Source organism: Dromiciops gliroides, chromosome 3, assembly GCF_019393635.1.
Source record: "Dromiciops gliroides isolate mDroGli1 chromosome 3, mDroGli1.pri, whole genome shotgun sequence".
Classification (NCBI taxonomy): domain Eukaryota; kingdom Metazoa; phylum Chordata; class Mammalia; order Microbiotheria; family Microbiotheriidae; genus Dromiciops; species Dromiciops gliroides.
Genome location: NC_057863.1, coordinates 630359092 through 630381533, shown reverse-complemented (window position 1 = coordinate 630381533; position 22442 = coordinate 630359092). Strand labels below are relative to the sequence as shown.

The window sequence follows — 22442 nt, the reverse complement described above, 5'->3', positions numbered from 1 at the left end:
TGCTGGAAGGCTTCAAGAACCAGCCCCATGACTGTGTAGACTGTGCCTGCTGTCTGAGCACCGGCCCAGCCAAGGGTTCGGGGGCTCAGCCACCAACAAGGTGGTTACCAAATGATGAATTCATCCTTTGGCCATGGCAATCCAGGAAACCAGGGAAAATAATACAAAATGGCCCTTGGTGCCTTTCAGCACAACGGTTACATAAGGGCAGAAGAAGAGGTTGCTAAGAACCACTGTTTTTAGACGACCTAAAATGTGAGGTCTTCACCTACTGGCCAACAAGCCATACACTACTGGAGGAACTAAGCCAATGTGGCCCCAAGTGTTGTTCTGATACCTGTGGAACATTACAAGACCTAGAAAGAAATCTTGGAAAGTCGATCCCCCACAGAAGAATTACAGGTTGTCATGGGAAGGAATTACCAGGGATTAGAAAGCATGGGTGGGTGGCAGGCTCTAACAGGAGAGGGGAAAAGCCCACATGAATAAGAGCAAGAATCCATCAAAACATCGAAAGACCCAAAAATCGGTGTCTGGATCCAATCCTTGAGTTGTCCAAACCTGATAGAGTGTTTCATGCCAAACGAAGTCTCCTCCCCATTTAAACCGGAAAACCCTATCTTTTTTTCCTCAGCACACCAAAGAGAAATGCAAATTTGTGTTTTGTTTTGTCTCGTTTTTTGGTGGGTTTTTTTGTTGTGTTCCAGTGTGCAGACTTAAGCTTTGGTTGGGGACTTTTCCCCTCCCTTAGTATTTGTTCTGTCCTAAAATTGTATTTTGTATTAAAAACACAAGCGTGGCCCAGGGATGGAGCCCTTATTCCCTGCCTCCCCGCCCCGCATCACCACCACCACCACCACCACCCCCCACCCCACCCGCGTGTGTGCCTTTTAGTAGTACCGGGCGGGCAAACACTACGGAGAGATACAGAACCCCATAGCGAGCCTCTAATTCCGTCTGACGCTGGGTGGAGCTCTTGTCGAGCTTATCACAGCCCGCTGAATTTGTCTTCCCAAAGAGACACACGGTGAGCTTGGGAAGAGACGCTCCCATCAGTAGCAGAGAGAGGAAAGCCCTGCATGACGTCATGATGGGGATGATGGGGATGATGGGGATGGTTTCAGTGCTTGACACTCCTTGGTTGTTAATATCCATTGTGGACTCTGTCTGTCTCTCTTTCCTTTCTTTTTGCTGTCGGAAGTACTCGGTACGGGAGTCCCAAAAGACAGCTTCAGTTCTACAGGTAACAGAGACCTTTATTTTCTCCTAAACCGGTAGCTAGGGGCAGGTTGGGGCGGGGGCGGGGGCTGGGAGGGGGGGGGGGCGACGACGCTGTGGGTGGACGGCGTGAGACGCCCTTGGTCAGTCGAGTCCATCACAAGACAGGATGCTCCTGCAGGTTTCGCGGAGGGTTTCCTTTGGAATGTGAATTCCTTGATCTCATGGCTAGTTGAGTTCTGAGAGACATCAGCCCGTGCGAATAGTTCCCGTTAATGAGACAGTGTCCTCGTTGGATTTGCAGAGCAATGAGCCCTCAGAGTTTGAGGGCTGATGTGAATCAAAGGATCCCGGGATTCAATTCGGAGATCTAGAGATGGAAGGAGTCCAACCACCTCAATTTTGCTGAAAATTTTTAAATTTACATTTGGCAGGAAACTGAGGCAGACTTAAGTTTTGACTGGCCCGGGGTCACACAGCTAGATCAAATGAAATATCTTATGTGGAGAACTTCACAAACCTTAAAGCTCTATAAAAACACTAGCTACTGATAGAGGCAGCAGGAGTAATGTGTCTGGAACAGGATTTAAACCCAGGCCCTCCTGCCTCTAAGTCATGGGAGGGGGCTGTGATTTCTTCATTGTTGAAATTCTCTCCCCATACAGGGGTCTCCAGAAGTTTAACACTTGTCAGTTTCCTGGCATGCTTTCATTTTTCATAGAGAAAAAGCTCAGAACCAGTGTGAAAAATGTAAGTATGCCAGGAATCAGACCAGGGGGAAAATGAACTGTAGGTGTTATGTAAGATTGTCTTGGGGGCAGCTAGGTGGCACAGTGAATAAAGCACCAGCCCTGGATTCAGGAGGACCTGAGTTCAAATCTGGCCTCAGACCAGTGACACTTACTAGCTGTGTGACCCTGGGCAAGTCACTTAACCCTCATTGCCCCACAAAAAAAGAAAAAATATATATTATCATGAGCAGAGCCAGGGAAATGCCACAAGACACTTAGGGGATGGAGGACCAGCCTTGAAAGCAGGATGGCTGACCTGGGCATGAGGGACATCCTGGCTGTGCAACCTTGGACACCTTGCCTAAATGCTGAGTGCCCTCCTGATAATTCTTAGAGACTATACTTTACCAGTGAGCAGCTGGAGGAACTTATCCCATCTGCCTCAACGCCCCACACTGACAACTGTGGGACAGATTGAACCTGGTCTTGGGAGGGGGAAAACTCATGGCTTTGGCATCTGGGGAAAACCATGCCAGGACACACAGTGAAACCACAGAGTCATGGGCTTTGAGGAAAGCAGAAACTGCTGAATCACCTCGGGGGAGGCCTTTAGTCCTGACCCAAGGGTCTGAAGGCCCAGGACTCAGTTCTGACTCTGCCACTGCTAACTGAACTTGACCTTCAACGGATATGATATTATGGAAAAAACATTGGATCCGGAGTCCACCTGTGTGACATTGGCCAAATCACTTAACTCTTTTGGGGGGGGGGGGCAATGGGGGTTAAGTGACTTGCCCAGGGTCACACAACTAGTATGTGTCAAGTGTCTGAGGTCAGATTTGAACTCAGGTCCTCCTGAATCCAGGGCCGGTGCTTTATCCACTGTGCCACCTAGCTGCCCCAAATCCCTTAACTCTTAACTTTCCAAAGTCTGGTTCCTCATCTGTAAAATTCGGGGGAGTGGACAAAAAAGAGAATTCATTATTTATTAAACACTTATTATATGCAAAGCACTGATGATACAAATACAAACAAGTATGACCCTGGGCAAGTCATTTCACCCTGTTTACTTCAGTTTCCTCATCTGTAAAATGACCTGGAGAAAGAAATAGCAAGTATGACAGGTCTTGCTCTCAAAAAGCTTATATTCCAATGGGGGAAGACAACATATAAAGGGGGTGGGGAGGGGAGTACACCTGGTGTGGAAATAAACTGGATGTACAATGAGGCCTGAATTGTGTTCAGATTAGGCTGAAGCTGGCCTATCAGAACCCAGGGTGTTCTGAGGACCAGAGTCTAAGGTTCAGGTGGGGAGAAAGCAGGGTCGGGGGGAGGGGAAGGTTGTGGAGATAGCCAGGAAGAAGGCTCCTGGGGCTCCTTCCAGCTCTCCACCTGTACATCATGAATCACTTTCCTTGTCCAGGCTTCATTTCCTCTGTAGAGTCAGGAAGTTAGATCGGATGCCCACATACAAGGTTTTCTGACTGTGCAGCTAGCCATGTGGCCTTCAGTAAATTTTTTTAAGCACTTTGAGCCTCAGTTTTCTCATTTGTCAAGTTGAGGATTGACTAGCCAGCCCACCTTGCACCCTGGCCTACCTTGGGGCAAAAGATCTAGAGAGGTGATGCTGAGGATTGTGCTCTAAAAACCCAAAACCATGTGTTGAGATGATCAGAATCAGTAGTGACACTAATAGTGGCCACTAGGTGGCGCCATAGTGCATAGAGTGTCAGGCTTGAAGTCAGAAAGACTCATCTTTCTGAATTCACATCCAGCCTCTGACACTTACTAGCTGTGACCCTGCGCAAGTTACTTCACCCTGTTTGCCTCAGCTTTCTCATCTGTAAAATGAATTGGAGAAGGGGCGGCTAGGTGGCTCAGTGGATAAAGCACCGGCCCTGGATTCAGGAGGACCTGAGTTCAAATTCAACCTCAGACACTTGACACTAGCTGTGTGGCCCTGGGCAAGTCACTTAACCCCCATTGCCCTGCAAAAAAAAAAAAAAAAATGAGTTGGAGAAGGAAACGGCAAACCACTTCAAGATCTTTGCCAAGAAAACCACAAATGGAGTCACAAAGAGTTAGACACAATTGAAAAAACACCAAACAATAAAATGATACAAATAGCTTTTGGCCCATTCACCAAAGGGTGGAGCCACTGAGGTGTCTTACCCCTTATTAACATCTGAAACCTGAAGCAATAGTACCAGTGTTTCCAGCTGGATTTCCCATTCTCCTTCCCTGAAGCCCTATGGCTTTAGATTTGGGCCTGTGGACTACTATCTCTGTTTCCAGAATTCTAGTGAAGTCTTTGGTCTGTGACCACAACAAAGGTTGGGGATCGTTGGGCTGGACAGTCAGAAGTCCTGGCCCACTTTCCAGGTATCCTAATAAAGGAGTTAGTGCCTTACATAGATCCCTTGGCAACATATATTGTCATTATCATCAGATGTCATTAGAGCAGGAACCAAAACTTATTTTTTTTTAGCATTTTAAAAAGATTTTTTAAACATTTTCAAATTTCAGAATAGTTTCCTTTGTAATCGTGTGCGTGTGTGTGTATGTGTGTGTGTGTATGTATATATATGTATATATATATATATATATATATATATATATATATATATATGTGGGGGACAGTCTCTTGCAATTAAAAATGTGATCCTGAAAAGGGGTCCTTCGACTTCACAAGATAACAAAAGAACCTACCACACACACACACACAAGATTGAAAACCCTCTGGGGACAGCTAGGCAGTGCAGTGGATAAAGCACCAGCCCTGGATTCAGGAGGACCTGAGTTCAAATCCAGCCTCAGACTCTTGACACTAGCTGTGTGACCCTGGGCAAGTCACTTAACCCTCATTACCCCACCAAAAACAAACAACAAAAAAAACCCCTCTGCATTAGAGGCAGTCAGGTATAGCAGGTGAAGGGCTTGCTTGGAGTCAGGAACACTTAGGCTTGAATCCTACCCTAGGCACCTACTAGCTGTGTGGCCCTAGACAAGTCACTTAATCTTTCCATGCCTCAGTTTCCTCATCTGTAAAGTGGCAATAATAATACCAGTGGTGCCTCCCTCAGGCTTGTTGTGAGTCAAATGAGCCATATCTATGAGTACATAAGGGACCTCACAGAGCCTAAAACATTATAATACATGCAAGCTGGCCCCCAAAGCCTTAGTGTGGCAGCTTAAATGAGTTCTTATTTAATATCTTAAAACAAGCTTTAAAAGTGTAAAGCTGCCCTAAGACTTTGGAAAATAGCCTGCACTTATGGATGGATTTCTGAGGGGGGGAGGGGAAGGAGAGAGGTAATATGTCTGACCCTGCTGATCTGCGCAAAGAACTTTTAGTGTGGAATTCCCTCTACCAATGCAGATAGGCAACCCGCCCGTAATTTATAATCTCATAGATTTACCTCAAGGTACTGAGAGGTTAAGGGACTTGCCTGTGGTCACAGTTAGCATGTACCTGAAGCCTGGTCCTCCTGACTCCCAAGGATGCCTTTCTATCCACTGTGCTATTTTGCTGGTCTCTCAAAAGTGCCAGAGATTACCCATTATTAATATAATAACCATTTGGTGGGGGGGGGGCAGTGCTGCTGACCTACTTGCTTACCAAGGACCCTCTCTAGCTTTATTCAGCACCTGTTCTCCAGGGCTGGTCTCTGTGGTCAGGTGCAACTAACCCCAGACCTGTACAGGATGTGGTCTTATTGTGTGGGTTGCCACCATGGCAAGGTGGACAGCAAGAACTGTATGGTTTGTGCTCATCACTGCTGACCCCACACCCAAGTGCATCCTCTGGGTGCTAAGAAGAACCTGTCCCCTGTGCCCCCAAAGGAGCAGAGACATGCTCTCCACTAGGTCTTTTCTTTGCCTTATTCTGGGTAAGCTATGCCAGGGTGCACCATGAAACTGCACATTCACAGGCTTTTAGGAAAGCAGAAGCTGTTGAATAATTTAGCCTCTGTTTACCGAGCTGAAAATGCCCTAATAGGACTAATGGATTTGCTGCTACAAAATTCTTCACTCTTGGGGGACCCGTCTCTTTCAGCAATTGCTTCTGACGTTCGGCTGTGACACTCCCGTGATGAGAGGGGCGGGAGGGAAACGAACCATGCGCAAGATCTTTTCTAGCCTCTGGTGAACCCCTAATAAACTAGACCTTGTCTTGTTTAATGAGCAAGAGCCCAAGAAAGCAGGTGGGTCCTCTCCTTTAGCTGATAGGAATGGAAGTTTGGGATTTGGCTGCTCTCTCAGGCGAGCGGAAGGCTTGCTCCTAATTATTCCAGACGAGCTCAGGTAACCTGGGAGAAAACTTGAGTTTTGGAGACCCCTCTCGCGCCTCGAAAAGTAAGAAGCCCAGCTGACCCTCTGTGTCCTCAAAGGGAAGAAGATCCCGAAAGGTTAGCAATGCCTCCTGACCTAGGAGAAGCGGACTTCAGTGCGGGAGTGGGGAGCACAGGGCAGGAGGGCTGGGGGGAGGAATACAAGGAGGACTTCACTTTTCTTTCCTGGGGGTGCTTTTCCATTAGCCGGCCTGCCCCGAGGATGTCTGGCTAGCCGCTCCCCTCTCCCTCCTATCTCTTAGAGATGTCAGGGTTTCCCATCTGCCTTGCTCTGGTCTTAACTAATATGCTTCTGATATGGGGAGAAAGCACGTGGGTCTTTAGGATTTGGGGCTGGGGAGTCTGTCGGTGAGGATTTGTAGCTGCCCGGGGAAATCAGTCTAGGAAAGCCACCCTCCGGGTTGGGACGAAACCACTGCCTGCGCCTGAGACAAGGAAAGAGCCGCTGACCCGGTCCCATTGTTGGATTTGTTTTTCTTTAGCAAAAGTCATTTTGCTTTTCGGCTGAATGAACACGCTGCATTTCTGAGCTGCTTCCCCTCCCTGAAAGAGAACCGTGGTTCCTTTTGCTGCTTCCCTTGCTTTTCAGAACTTCTCCAGGCTTTTCAAGGGACCATCACTCGTAAGGTAATAATTAGGGTAGCCCCTCACTGTATACCTCTAATGGTAACTCTCTGCAAAGGGGTCAAGAATGTAGAATCCCAGGGGTGAGATTTGTCCCAGCAGCTACCTTCCTTAACGTGCCGGTGTGGAGGGCCCGTTTAGTTCTGACTGTGTGAGCCATACCTGCTGCAAGGGGAATTCCAAGCTCCCCTTGCCTCCCATTCTATACAAACAGCCCCCAGAAGCAGACGCTGGAAAAGGAAGAAAATTATAAGGGCAAAAGAGCAACAAAGAGCCTTCGAGACTATGCACAGATTTCTCTGGGCCAGGGAAGGGGGTGATTGGTTTTACCATTTCGTTTTGACTTTAGGCTTCCCTGCGTCAGAAGTGTAAGGACATCAGGCAGAGGTTTTGTTGTGCTGTTTTCTTGCTTTGGAAAGTGGAGGTAACCTGAGGTTGAGTCACTACGGTAATGCCCATAGAAGTATTAGGACTCCATGGAGGAAAGGTGGCCTGTGGGTAGAGGCAATGACCATGATCTTATGCTAAGAGTACATATGGCTGGTTTTTATGTTATACTTCTGCCATTCAAATGCTTGCATCTATCCATGAGCCTGTGAACAGTGATCACAGAGTCTCCATGAGCACCGGTCCCATCTTTCCAGCAAAGAACAATGTCAAGCTGGCAACAGGTTTCTAGCACTTTTATTTTGTCCTTTAGACCAGCGGCCCCTTCTATGCTTCTTCTTTCACGCTGGACTAAGGCTACCCATTCATTTATTTGTTCAATATTTGCTGAGCACCTGTTCTGGGCCTTCATTTCCTTAAGCACTCAGATATCCTTTCCAAGCCCACAAGAGAGCCTCAGACTTTCCAAGTCTACACTCTCACCTTCCCTTTCAAAATGCAGCTCCATCTTTTTTTTCTTTTTCTTTTTCTATGAGGCAATTGGGGTTCAGTGACTTGCCCAGGGTCACACAGCTAGTAAGTGTCAAGGGTCTGAGGCCCAATTTGAACTCAGGTCCTCCTGACTCCAGGGCCGGTGCTCTATCCACTGCGCCACCTAGCTGCCCCGAAGGTCCATCTTTGACTCTCAGTATAAGTCTTTCAGCCCCCGCTCCTCCATGCCCAGGTCACTCTTTTTCTCTTCCTCACATCTACTCTGCCCTTCCCATCAAAACTACAGAAATCTCATCTATCCTGGGTTTAAAAACAAACATCATTCTGGTCTTTGCCATCCTTATGGTGAGCAAATGAAGAATAGATACCTAAAGAGTCCAATACAATTCAACTGGCATTTATTAAGTACCTAACATGTGTATGAAACCAAAAAAAAAAAAAGGAATACACACAGCACAAAATAATTGGAAGAGGAAGAAAAGCAAATCAAGAAAGGCTTTTTGGAGGAGGTGGCATCTGAACCTTAAGCCTCAGGAAGTGAAGGGTTCTAAGAGGAAGAAGTACATTCCAAGCTTGGGTTAAGCCTATACAAAGGCATTGAGGGGTGGGAGTAGGGGAGATGGAAGAAGGACTTCAGGAACTAGTCAGCAAGTTTAGCAGGAATGTGGTGGATGAAGGGCAGTAAAGTGAGGTCCGGCTGGAAAGGGAGGCTGGAGCCAGATTGCTCTGTCCTGCAAGTACCAAGCAGCTGAGTTTCTAGTCTGCAGAACTGAATTTTACACTAAAATGGGCTTTAAGTAATAGTCCTTTGCCCTCTCTTGAAATCTAAAATCCCCTGAGTTCTCACCCTTCACCTCTTCTCATCATCCCTCCCTTCTCTTGCCCCCAATCCTTGCCCACAAGTCATTCTCACCAGAAGGTGTGTGTACTTCCTGAGAGGTGGGGAAGGTTTTTTTAAGTGTTTCTGGAGCCTAGTATTTATTTCAAGAAGTAGGGCTGGTTTTTATAAGCAATGTCTTGAAGGCTAATGGTTATTGATTTTTGTGTGGTTATGTCTGGGTGGAAAAGTGGCGCATCTTAGACATGCCCTGGTTTTCAGGAAAAATTACCACCCTATGCAGCCTTTCCGGTATTCACATGGAACAGGAGCCCATGGGTAAACTGAGGGCTCTTGGGTCCTGTTTTTCCACATTTGGGGCTGAGACATGCACTGCCCTGCTGCCTGTTGCATTTTCATAGGTTTTCTTAGAAGAAGGAGATTGGAGAGGCAAATGGGAACTCCAGTGCCCAAAACAGCAGAAAGGCCACCTTCTGGGCTACTTGCTTCTCCCCCACGTGACATTCCTGCATGTCTTTGCCCCTGTCTCTGATCCATGTCATATTCTCCCCTTCTCACATCTGACTGTTGGAATCCCTAGCTCCCATGGAGGCAACTCCAATGTCACCCTTCAGAAGAGGCCTTGTCTGACCTTGGATGTCTCAGGTTGTTAATGCTTCCCCTTCTCCAAAATAGTGACCCCAGCTTGTGGTTTCACTATCATGTGGAGGTCTTGATTAAGGAGACTTCAACAAAGCAGATTGGCACCTTTCTCTGAAATTTATTGTCTTAGAGATATTGACTAGCCCACTGAGAGGGAAAGTGACTTGCCCAGGGTCATACAGCCATTTCTGTGAAAGGCTTGAACTCAGATCTTCCTGGCTCTATGGCCAACTTTCTTCCCATTATAACAACCAGCCTTTTTCTTTCCCAGCAAAATTACTTCTTATTTATTTTTCCTAAGTTTGGTATTTGTTTATCTGTGTACAGATAGTGGCCATTATAATTATAAACTCCTTGAGGGCAGGGACTGCTTCATGTTGGTCTTTCAATCCCCAACACCCACCATACAGATGGTACTTAATAGATGACTGTTGAATCCAGTTGGTGCTGCCCTCTGAAAACAGCAGTCTTGAGTTTGAATTTATCTTTTGAGCCCCAGTCTATCTTTCTGTTGTCTGTAGAGCCATTTCTAGACAAGACTGTCTTTTTTCCCCATATAAATATTTTATTAATTTCCAGTTACATGTAGTGATAGTTTACAATATTTGTTTTTCTTTTTTTTTTCTTTCAACAAACATTTTTATTTTCCATTTACATGTAAGGGTAGTTTTCAACATTCATTTTCATAAGATTGAGTTCTAAATTTTTCTCCCTCCCTTTCCTCCCCCCTCCACAAGATCGCAATCAGGTTATATATGTTCTATCCACAAGTGTTCTTTTTATCAGTTCTTTCTATAGGGGTACATAGTAAGCTTCCTCATTAGTTAGTTACTTGGGATTGTCTTGGATCATTGCACTGCTGAGAGTAGTTAAGTTATTCACAATTACTCATTGACAACATTTGTTTTTCTAAGATTTCTTGTTTAAAATCTTCCTCCCTCTCCCTCCCCAAGACAGCAATTAATTTGATATAGGTTACATATGTACAATCACATTAAACATATTTCTGCCTTATAGACAAGACTTTCTCATGGAGATGCTTTAGTCTTCCTTAGGGACTTTAACCCAAGCCCAGTTCTCACCCAAAAGCTGGCAGGTACCAAATAGCAGGTGCCTGGACAGGTACTCCCTGAACTCCCTACCCACCCATGAACAACATACTGTTCAACCTCCCCAAGTGTTCCACTGCACAGAAGAACCATAGTAAAATATTCCAGTTAGGGCAAACTACCAGCTGGCCAAGGAGGCACCTCCATGCCCTGATTCTGCGGCATTCTGCAGTCCAGATTCTGACCCATCCCCCTTGCTTGGCAGGCTGAGGTCTTCAGCACAGTCAGCTTGAGAGCTGTGGAAGGCAACAGAGAAATGGAAAATTCATTGACTGGCTCTGGGTGCCAGGTAACACTGCAGATGAGAGCTCTGGCTTGGGGATGTGGTTGCGGCAGCCTTCTCTGGCTGAATGGCCAAACTGGGAAATTTGAAGGCAGAGGAAGGAGGGAAGAGAGTTGGTGGCAGTGGGAAGAGGGATTGTCAGCATGATTCAGATATCCAGGGGAGACAGTGACACACCATCTCTTGCCTCTATGACTGTGTACAGGCTGTGGCACCCTATGCCTTCGATGCCACCTCCCTACCCTCCTCCTGCCCAAAGGCTCCCTAAACTTCCATTCAAGCCCACCTCCGGTGTATTCTGCTACACTAGGCTTTTCCTGATCCTCTCTCTTCCTCCCTTCCCCCACAGATCATAAACTACTTTAGGGACGGGACTATTTCTTCCTAGCACTTTGGGGGTGGGGAGGTGAATTGAATGGAATGATTGTTGAATCTAATTGAAATCTAAAGCCCACTAGGATTTTAATTTCCTTCAGGGCAGACACTTCCATCATTGTATCTCCAGCGCTTGGGAAAGAACTTGGCTTATTTTAAGTGCTTAAATGTTCATTGAACCAAATTGATTGAAGCATGATTGCCGTCCCCCTTCTCTTGGTTGGGAGAAGAGGATTGTGTCACCCCACTTATTCCCACCCACCCCACCCTCCCAGGCAAGGGCGCCTTTCTGCATCTGAACGCCTGTATCTTCTGGACCAGTTCGTCCATCAAACTTATGGATCTTTCACTATTAACACACGCCACTTGGCTTAGCAACGTATATACCCTCATTCCTGGGAGTGAAATTTTCTGTCCATTAAAAAGCATGTGCATTCATAAAAAGTCATTCCAAAATGTGACTCCTTACAACCTCTTGCCTATTGTGACCTGGGCATGTTCCTGCTTTACCTACCTTTAGTTCCAGTTCTGCCTATAAGGATCTCAGACAGAGCCTTCCTATGCTCCCTGATCCCTTTTCAATCTGACTAGTAGAAGATCTTTATGGTGCCATCAGAAGTGAAACAACTTTATGGGTTCGTAGATTCAGAGCTGGAAGAAGTCTTAGAAGCAAATTGAATGTAACCGCTTCCTTTTATAGATAAGGAGAAAGTCTAGGGGAGGCTCGGTCACCAGTATCTGAGACAGGATTTGGAGTCAGTCTTCCTGACTCCAGGTCCAGAGTTCTAGCAGCTACATTAAGATGCCTCTTAACCACAAGTCGCTGTCCAAGCTTAGGGGTCCTGATTTCCAGTCAATTATTCATACACTTGTACCAGAGACTGGGCCAATCAGAGAAGTTTCCAGGGTATAGCCCAGCACTGCAGAGGAAAGAAGGAACGATCAGGTTTCCTAAGTATTTCTCCAATTAATTCAGCTTCCAAGTAAGCTTTCTGAATCAGCTTCCCAGGAAGGAGCCCAGGTGTCTCCTCCTGCTGCCTATGGCTCAGTTGGCCCAAGTTCTTTGCCAGATTCTCTGGGTCCCACCCTTTGGATGACCCAGATGGAAGTAATGACTCTATGCCCCAAAAGAAGGCATGACCTCAAAGGTCATGAAAAAAGCAGTAAACATCAATCAGCCTGGTCAGGAAAAAAAGGAGGACATTGTGTGAGAGACTGACAACCTCCCACTTTCTACAACTCGGCTGGTTAGTGATCAGATGGAACTGATGTTTCTCTTCTAGGGCTCCTGGTTCTTTAGCCTACTTTGCCACCCTTGAGTAATGTCCTTATTGGACAAAGCCCCCAGAATCAGATTTCAGCTTTATTTCACTCTCTTCATAAGATCATTGATTTAGAAGTGAAGGGGACCTTAGAGCCCACAGAATCCACCCCCCTCATTTTAAGTAATGAAGAAACTGAGACACATCAGGAAAATTATTTCCCCAAGGTTGCAAGGCTAGTAATTGATCAATAAACAAACATTTATTAAGCACCTAATATATGCCAGGCACTATACTAGTGTCTGAGGCAGAATTTGAACCCAACTATTCTTGAGCATTTCATCCACTATTCCATGCTACCCCTATTTCCCTCACTGTACTGTGGGTTTCAGCCAAATTGGAGAGGTCCTCAGAGACCATCCTGTCCAACCTATATATCTGCACAAGAAGCCTACTTCATTCTGGACAACTGGTCAACCAGCCATTGCTTACAAACCAATAGAGGGAGAGTCCACCCCACTTCTGGACAGCTCATTATTAAAATACTTCTCCTTACATCAATCCTAAATTTATTTCTTTGGAATTTCCACCTATTCTTTCTTCCATTCGGTGTTCTTTGCCCTCCTCTTGATTTCACCAGTCGTTCACACCCATCACTTCCCATTGTAATCACTCAAATTTACATGGCACTCTATGATTTGCAGTGAGCTTTTCCCCCACCTCAGCCCCTGTGAGAAAGTGTTGCTGGTATCAGTTATCCCCATTTTACATCTGAAAATGAGGCTTAAAGAGAAGGAGTGACCTGCCCAAGGTGATCCAAGTAGTCAGGACTGGGATTCAAACTCAGGCCTTTCCTAACTCCAGGTCCAGCACTTCTTCTCTCTCCCCCCCCCCCCCCCCCCCCCCCCCCGCCAAGGCTTTCCTCCACATTTCTTATAATACTTTATTCAGATGTTCCCTTTATTCTTATCCCATTCTACTTCATACCATACTTAGTTGTATGCATGTCCTATCTGCATGCCATGTGATACTATAAATTCCTAAAGGGTAGTGATCATGTTTATTTCATTTTCATATCCCTAGTACCCAGTCTTGTGCCCTGCACACAGCAGGTACTCCACCCCACTCTGCTTCATTTGGACCTGTGATTTTCCTTTAAAATATGTCAGGGGAAAACAGATAATAACCTTGTGTTAGTTTTTTGTTAAAAAATGTCAAACATTTATTAAATACCTGCCCCTCAGAAGGTGCTGGGCTGGGCTCTAAAGATACATCAACACAACAAGGAGTATAATTTTGCCCAGTATAGAAACTCCCTCCCCAAATGCAGATCATCAATAGGTCTTACAGGGTTTGCCTGGGGGCACTGGGAGGTCCATGGACTTAGCCAGTGACATAGCTAGTGTGAGTCAGAGATAAGACTTAGAGCTAGGTCTTTCTGACTTCAAAGCCAATTTCCTATCCACCATGCCCCACTGCCTCAGTAGGGGTTTAATGTATAGGTTTGGGTGGTGGTTTATTTTTCAACGAGTGGATTAATGAAAGAATGATGATAGCCACTACACTAGTACTAAATAAGAATTGTTTTCTTGCTGGGCATACCCCTGGAAGACTATAGCAGGAGAAATGATTTGAACACCCACATGGGAGTTCTGCACCATGAAAGAAGTAGTATTGGTTTGCCCTTGGAGTAACTACATTGCTGCCTCTGACAGCTAGGTGTGAACTGAAGTTGTGTTCCCTCTGGGGCCCAAACTCATTCACTCGGTTATGAGTTTATGAGTCCCTGCTTCCTAAACCAGTAGCCAGAAATGTACTCATTTTGCATCCTCAGCTGGCTTCCCCCTCCCGCTTCCTGACCAGCTGATCTCAGGCTGCTTTGTACCCTTCTTCAAGCTGGGCAAAGTTCACGTGCATCCACACTTGTGTGGTCATGGTACAGCCTTGTCAGTGGCAGGCTTCTGAAAACCAGCCCGGAGATTCAAGGTATCTGAATGTAGAATCTCAGGGTAGCAAGAGCACTCCCAGACCATACTGTCCAATCCATACCCGAACAATAATCCTTTCTGCAACAAATCCAACAAGTGGTTGTCCAGTTTTTATTTAGAGACCTCCAGCCAAGAGAAACCTAGGGGTTTCTCTTCTGCGATTAGACAAGTCTAATTGTTAGAAACTCTGGGGGGGGGGTCTGAAATTAACTCTGAATTTAAGGACAGCTAGGTGGCACTGCAGTGGATAAAGCACTGGCCCTGGATTCAGGAGGATCTGAGTTCAAATTTGGCCTCAGACATTTGACACTTACTAGCTGTGTGACCCCCGGGCAAGTCACTTAACCCTCATTGCCCTGCCTCCCCCAAAACACACAACAAAACAACAAAAAACAACTAAATTTAACTCCTTGCAACTTCTACCCATCATTCTTCATTTTGCACTTTGGGGCCAAACAGAAGATCTAATCCTCCTTCCATGTGGCAGCCCCCTGCATACTTGAATGTAGCTTTCATGGTCTTCTTGAGTCTTCTCTTCCTCAGGCTAAACAGTACCAGTCGGAGCAACCAGTCCTCATCTGGCCTACACTGCAGGCTCTTCTTCACCCTAGACTCCCTTCTCCAGACACAAACTTCCCCACATCCTCCTTAAAAATGTGGTGCCCAAAATCAAACTCAGTATCCAGATGTGGTTGGACCAGGCCAGAGACCCACAGGACTATTCCCCTCCTTATTCCTGCACACTCCTCCCCTTAATATAGTACAAACCTGTATTAGCTTTGTTGGTGGCCATAGCATGCTGCTGACTGATACCAAGCTTGCAGTAAACTAAGACCTCCAGACTGCTTTCAGACAAACTGCTTTCCAGCCTCATTTTCCCCATCCTGGACTTGTAAAGTTGATTTTTCTTAACCTGAGTATATTAAAATAGTTTTGTCCTCCTCATTTCTACCTGATGTGAACTGTTGGATACCTCACAGATATGCTTTTGGACAACTCTCCTTTCACAACGGCTACTAACACTTAGGTTATACTTAGGTCTCCTGCTGAAGCGTGTGTGTGCTGGGTGTGTCTAGAAACATAGTTGCTCTCCGTGGGACAGCAGTGGCTTTGTGTTTATACTTCAGTCCATTTCAGTCATTCAAGTATTCCCTCCATCCCAATAGAATGTAAGCTCTTTGTGGGCAAGATATGTTTCCTTCCTCCCTCCCTCCTTCTTTCCCTCCTTCCTTCCTTCTTTTCTTCCTTCTTGCCTTCCTCCCTCCTTGCCTTCTTCACTCCTTCCTCCCTCCCTTCCTCTTTCCCTCCTTCCTTCCTTACTCCCTCCCTCTTTCCTTTCTTCCTTCTTCCCTCCCTCTTTCCCTCCTTCCTTCCCTCCTCCCTCCCTCCCCCTTTCCCTTCTTCCTTCCTTCTTTCCTTCCTCCTTCCCTCCTTCACCCCTCCCTCCTCCCTCTTTCCTTTCTTTCTTTCTTTTCTTTCTTTCTTTTTGCTTTTAAGTCCCCAGCATTTAGAATACCATGCCCCCAGTGCCTAGCACACAGTAGGCCCTTACTGGTTAATTGAATAGATATTATTTAATTGAACAGGAGCCATTTGGAATGAATCATGCTGCACAGTGGCCAAATTTTCTTCAGTGGCCATCCCTCCATTTGTTTTTATACTTTCAGACACCTTCAGGAGTAGAAGGCAAAGTTTGCCTCTGAGCAATAGCAGCGTCCGCTCTAGGTCTCCTTGGGACATGAGTGCCTTGCATGCTCCCATTTTTATTTGGAGCACTTTTGAGTTTAGCTTTATTACGCAGTTTCCCACCTGGAATGCAGCTTTTGCCTGGGCTTGATTTGCTTATGCAGAAACAGAGCAGGGGCTGATGGCAGGCTAGTTAATGACTCCCTTTCTGGAAAGCAAGGCACGCCACACATCTGGAATCTGATCGTCAGTAAATATGGCCCTTTAGAAGCTGGGCCCATTTTACCCCGTTGATTAGTAGCAGTGGGGAGCTCACCTCCACCTTCAATGGCAGGAGTCTGGTTGAGGATACTACCTTCACCTCCAGCTCTCCGGACCCCCGCCCCACCCCACCCCAGATGCATGGTGCTTTGGGGAATTGGGTTGGGGGGGAATCTGCTTTTTCTCATTATCATACATCTAGAACATCATCAGGTCCCCCAATCAGGTGGTACCATGTTGTCCATGACGTACAGCGAGAGCCTGAGGAGCGTTAGCAGTAGGTGTCACTCGGACTGGGCCCTGCACCCCGTCCGCCAGACAGATGCGGTGGAACTTCAGCGGCTGCGAGAGGTACGGGTGGCGGCCCAGGCCAGGAATATGGAGGACTTCCTCCGCATGCACGGGCTTTCCTTCGACAGCTGTACAGCCCGGAGGACAGGCATGAAGTATCGGTAAGGGGCTTGCTTTCTTATTCCCAGTGGGGCTCAGATAAGGGGAGGTACCAGCAGGAACATGCCTGATCCAGAATGGGACAGAAGCAAAAGAATCAGAGTTCTCGAAAGCCAGTGGTTGGAGCCCAGGCCTAAGGGAATGTCTTCCATTTACCAAGGAATACTGTCACTTGATTCATGTATCCTCAACCTGATCTTTTCTTGAAAGGTGGCCAACTCATTGATAAAAAGTCATCATTCGGGCCTGTGTATGTGCATGCTAGATTAAAACAGATGCGTGCCAATTCCCCCAAGCTTAATCTTCTATTTGTAGAGATACCAAGCAGGAGAGAAGAGGTCCCTTTGGTATTTGCTGGAATACAGATGTTCCCTTCTCTCTGTAGGCAGCTCCTTGTTCTCTTTGCCTTTTCCCTTGCAAAGGGCTTTCTGGAAAATTGCTTCTGCCCACATGTGTAGGCTTTGTTATCTGCTCCTTTAATTCTCATCTCTCTGCGCTCTGCGAAGAAAGCAGATGTGGTTCTGGGAAGTTTCTCACAAGGGATGGAACTGGTGTTTTCTTTGTCTCTTACAACTTAGAAATGAATCATTGGTTGGAACAGCTTAATTATTAGTATGTGTGGACTAAATATAAATTAATGGAAATGTCTTGGTGAATAATCTCTCAGAACAAGTTCATGCTGACATCAGAAATACAGCATTCGATCCAGGGCCTTCAGATTTGTTTACCCTTCCTTTAAGCCCTTCACAGCTAGTTTGCTGTTATCTAAAGTGGCATCTGGCAATTAGCCACTAAATTGATTATGTTGGATTGTAAATCAGAGAACAAGGTCACTGTGTATTAAAAGCTTCTGGTAAAGCATTCTGTGTCACTTCTGCGTTATCGGGTTGTAGGTTTAGATTTTCTTTCTGATAAAACCAAGCAGTATTTCCTGGGAGCTTGGTGTAAGTTAGAGAGATCTTGGTGGCTGGTGTGGTTTATGGAATCAGCACCTGGGACAGTTCTAGGGCATCACACCTCTGGTTCAAAGAGTAGGGTGGTTTGCTTGGAAATGGTTACATCTGTCAGTTGTATCTAGCCAGTGAGCCCCTGCTCTAAGGATGCCCAGTGTGTCTCTGCACTGGGTTTCCTTCATTCCCCGCTGTGTTATGTATAGCAGGTGTGCATCAGCCTGAGGACAGACCCAAACTCTCACCTTCTGCCTACTCAGGCTAATGGGAATTCTCCTGCTTTTTCTCTCCTGGAGGAGAAGCCAGATCTTGCCTCTGTTTCCAAGCTTTCTCCAGTGAGAACAACCAGTTCAACGTTTCTCCCCACTATTTGAACCTGTACTGTGAGCTTTTAAAATGTCAGTTTGCTTTGACTCCATTAGATGGCAGAATTCTTAAACCTTTGAGTTTGCTGGCAAGAAAGGGAGAAGCGATGGCTGACTTGCTCACGGCTGAACTGCTAGTTCTAAGAGAGGTGGATTTCTTTCAAAGACAAAATCCATACCACTTTCCTTGAACGGTCATCCTTGGTTGTATCTTTGGTGTCCTCCTTTCTACCCTGCAGAGATGGTCCACAAAAGTCTGCATTCACCACCCCCACTCCTCCGCACCACCACCACCAATGCTGGCCCAATTAGGAGATGTTCTGTAACAGCACAAGTTTTATTCTTTTTTTAATTCTTCAGGGGAATGTTCCTGGACCAAGCTCCTAAAACACTAAATAATTTGTTCCTAGGACAGTCGCAAATTGTCGTTTCCTAAGAGGAGGGAGGGTAACAGTGGGGGGGGGGGGGAAGTTACGGCTCTGACAGCTGATATGCCAAAGGTTGTTAACACCCTTTGAGACCTCTTTGTATCTGGCCAGTTTCATCTTGCTGCACATAGGAGGTTTTGTCTTATCTGGAAATAGGCTGGCAGTGGGGGGTGGAGGGGGAGGAGCGGGGGACCTCCATGATTCGCTCCTGTGGTTATTAAAGATCCAAGATAAAAGCAGTCCCGTCATTACCAGCCCTCCCCGAGCTGCCTGACAGGGATTCTGGCAAAACTTGAGCCTTAAATATTAATAAAATCAAATAAGATAATGCATCTCGATAAGGGCTGCCTCCTAGAGCAGACAGACAGACAGGAGTCTCCTCTCTGGCTCTGTGACACTTTGCCAGCTGGACTAAGCTTCTGTTGGACAAAGAGAGGTTTTTCTCCAACCTTTTCCCCCCTACTTTCACTTGATTTAAAAACCAGGTGGTGGATTGTTACTGTTTTTATTGTTTTAATCCAAACAGTCACTTTTGAGCATCCAGAGCAGAAAATAGAAAGCAGAAATCCAGTAATCCCATCCCATCTTTGCATCAGTACTTGGCCGAGATCACAGAAGTGAATGGGCCGCATGAACACAGACAATTGCCGCAGCTGTGCTAATGGGCAGGCATGAGGCTTTGCCGGGGATCAGCTATCAGATTGGATGGATCGGAGGAGCTTCAAGCACCAGCTGGATGCCCTTGTGTGTACTTAAGTCCAAACATACTATTAGGCTTAACCTCCTCACCAAAGAACCATAGATTTAGAGCTTGAAGGGACCTTGAAGGCCATTGAGTCTTCATTTTACCGGAGGGGAAACAGAGGACCCCAGAGATGAAGCGGCTTGCCTAAGATCACACAGCTAGTAGGAGCCCGAGGCAGGATTTGAACCTGGGTCCACCCTGACTCCAAGTCCAGTTCATTCTTTATTGTTCCACGCTGTCTCTGATGTTTCCTTCCTAAAGCCAGGAGACAGAATACTAATGTGTTGTCTAAACAGATCTGTGAGCCTACAAAGCAAGGAAGGAACATCTGGTTCTGTTTCCAAGAACAGAGCTGCTCCGCTGATCTGACTCCATGTCCTCAATCTGCTTCGGAATCCAGGGACCTGGGTTCAAATTCCATCCCCACCACTTTCCACTTGTGTGACCCTGGGCAGCTCACTTCTTCCAGGGTCTGTTTCCACCTCTGAAAAATCTTGGGGAGAGATCAGATATCCTCTATGGTTCCTTCCAGCCCTAAGTATGTGGTGATGGTATCCCTAAGCAGGTAAAACACCCCAGACAAAATCATCTAGGTTTTAAGTTTCCTGACTGTGCCTGGGTTCAGAACCAGAGTGAGCAGAGAGGACTGTCCAGGAATCATCCAGCCCCCTGTACACTGAGGGTTACCCATTCAGTTGCTCCCATTTACACACACTCATTACCTGTGTCCTTCTGAGGTGTGACTGAGGTAGAAGCACATGTTACCACTCTTTCTCTCAAAAAGAGGTCTAGAACCAGACTTTTCTTCTGGAGTCCACTGTCTCCAGAACTGAAAGGACTGTAGCCATTAGATAGCCTTATTTGAATTACCCTCCCAAGCCTCATACAAAGGACACAAGAATTCTCTGGTCAGGCATGTGCCTAATATAACCCAGCACGGCTGATACATGCCTGCATTAAACAAGCAGTTATTATAACCATATAGGATATTGCTCCAAATGACAATAAGGAAATTTAAATCAAAACAATACTGAAACTTCTTCTCACATCCAGCCAAAGCAAAAATAACAAAAGATAGGCATAATCTATGTTGGAGGAGCTGTGAAAAGATGGGCACACTAATACGCAGTTGGTGGAGCGTGAAGTAGTCCAGTTCTTCTGGACATCAATTTGTAATTGGAAGAAACTGACCAAAGTGTCCATCCCCTTTGATTAGGAGATTTCAGTATAAGGTGGTTGTTGCTGTTTGTCCTTTGTTCTCAAAGAGGAACATGACATCAGGGTGATGTCATGTCTTGCAGTGAACTAAATTTAAGTGAGGAAGGGCTGTGCAAGGTCACCAACCTGACTCTCTCCTCCAGAGCCATCTGGGTCCTGTGGCAAGATACGGATCAGGACTACTGAAGATGGCCCCGGACATTTAAGACAATTGGGGTTAAGTGATTTGCCTAGGGTCACATAGCTAATTGACTGAGGTAACATTTGAACTTAGATCCTCCCAACTTCAGCATCAGTGCTCCACTCACTGCGTGGCCACTAGGCCACTGCCCCTTCAATGTGAGGCATAGACTAAGGAGCATATAAGAGGCCTCATATGCCAAAATATTTACATCAACAATTTTTAGTTACAACAAAGAATTGGAAACAAAGTAGAATGTACAAGGAAGGTCTAAATAAGTCATGGGACACAAATGTAACATAATGTTGCTATGCTATAAGAAACAATGAGGGGGCAGCTAGGCGGCGCAGTGGATAAAGCACTGGCCTTGGATTCAGAAGTACCTGAGTTCAAATTCAGCCTCAGACATTTGACACTTACTAGCTGTGTGACCCTGGAAAAGTCACTTAACCCTCATTGCCCCGCAAAAAAAAAAAATTTAATTAAAAAAAGAGAGAGACAATGAGTACATAGAAGCATGGGGAGACTTAGTTGAACTAATGAGAAGTGAAGTAAGCAGAACCAAGAGAACAATATATCCACTGACTGCAACAATGTAAACACAAAGAACGACAACAGCATTTAAAGCTGCACAGTTAAAAGACTCAAACTTGGTCCCAAAGAAAAAATAGAGGAAAGATCTTTGATTGTTTGTGTTCAAACAGGGGAAAGGAGGTCGCCCAAGGAAGGAAGGTAGACTTTAGGTAGAATATCATGTCAGAACTTAATGTGTTGATTAGTTTGGATAAACTGTTTTTATCCTTTTTTTCATTCAATGGGTCATGAATGTAGAGGGAGAAGGGACCTTTGGGCCAACCAATCCAACCCCTCATTTTACAGATGTGGAAACTCATACTCAGGGAAGCTAGGCAGCTCAGTCAAGTTCACATAGACAGGAAGCTCAGAGGTAGGATTTGAACCCATTTCCTCTGACTTTTTCCACTGAATCATGTTGCCTCTTTCTCTGTCAGAAGAGATTCTGGAAGGGGGAGGAATAATAAGAATAGCAAATGTTTCTTTAGCTCTTTAAAGTTTTCAACACACTTCACATAAATTAGATAATTTGATCCCCATTTGATCCCCACAAAAACAAAACAACAAAAAAAAAACCCCAAAAGAGAAATATTTATTCTTTTCATCCCCATTTCATACATAGGAAAGCTAAGTGACTTGCCTAGGGTCTCACAGCTAGTGAGTGACAGGGACAGGCTTCAAATTCATGTCTTTCTGATTCCCAATACCAAACTCTGACCTTAGTGCCACTTGGCTGTCCATTGTGGATTATATGAAAGCAGAAGATATCTATAGAAATGTATTTTTCAAAAGAAACAGAAAGCAATTATTTATTATGTGTCTCATGTGTGAAGATCTTGCTGGGCACTTGGGGAATCACATTGGTTAAAACCCGGTCCTGTTAATTATGTGTATTTACTCTGCTTCTCCCTTTTTACCTGTCCCAGGGCCACACACTACCTTTTCTTGTCATAAAGTCAACCAAGGGAATCCCAAAGGCAGACTCAAAGCTCTGGAGTCTTGTCTTACCAAGAAGGAATCTATTTGAGTCCAAGTGGTGAACAATGTGTGTAGCACATTTTAGAAAAAGCCTAGATGACTCTGGGGAGGCTCATCACCAAGGAGAGTCTCGAGTTGTTTTGGCCACAGGAAGTCACAAAGACTACCTCCTGGGTCTCAGAGGGTTTATAGTAGTCATTAGTGGAAAGGCCACACGCCTCAAGGAAATCACAGAGCCTTGCAACAGTTGGTTTCACATTTTTATTTTGTTCAAAATAGATACCATTTTTAGGTAAGTTATAGTCT

General features: G+C 45.7%; 1 protein-coding gene across 6 annotated transcripts in view; it reads left to right on the top strand.

The window, feature by feature from the left end:
* KCNAB2 (potassium voltage-gated channel subfamily A regulatory beta subunit 2) overlaps positions 1 to 22442 on the top strand; it is a 206960-nt gene that overhangs the window by 94856 nt on the left and 89662 nt on the right. For all 6 annotated transcript variants that reach the window (XM_043998130.1, XM_043998132.1, XM_043998129.1 and 3 more), the window contains one exon: positions 1202 to 1243. In XM_043998130.1, the coding sequence (XP_043854065.1) occupies positions 1202 to 1243 (42 nt within the window). The remainder of the gene's footprint in view (positions 1 to 1201; positions 1244 to 22442) is intronic.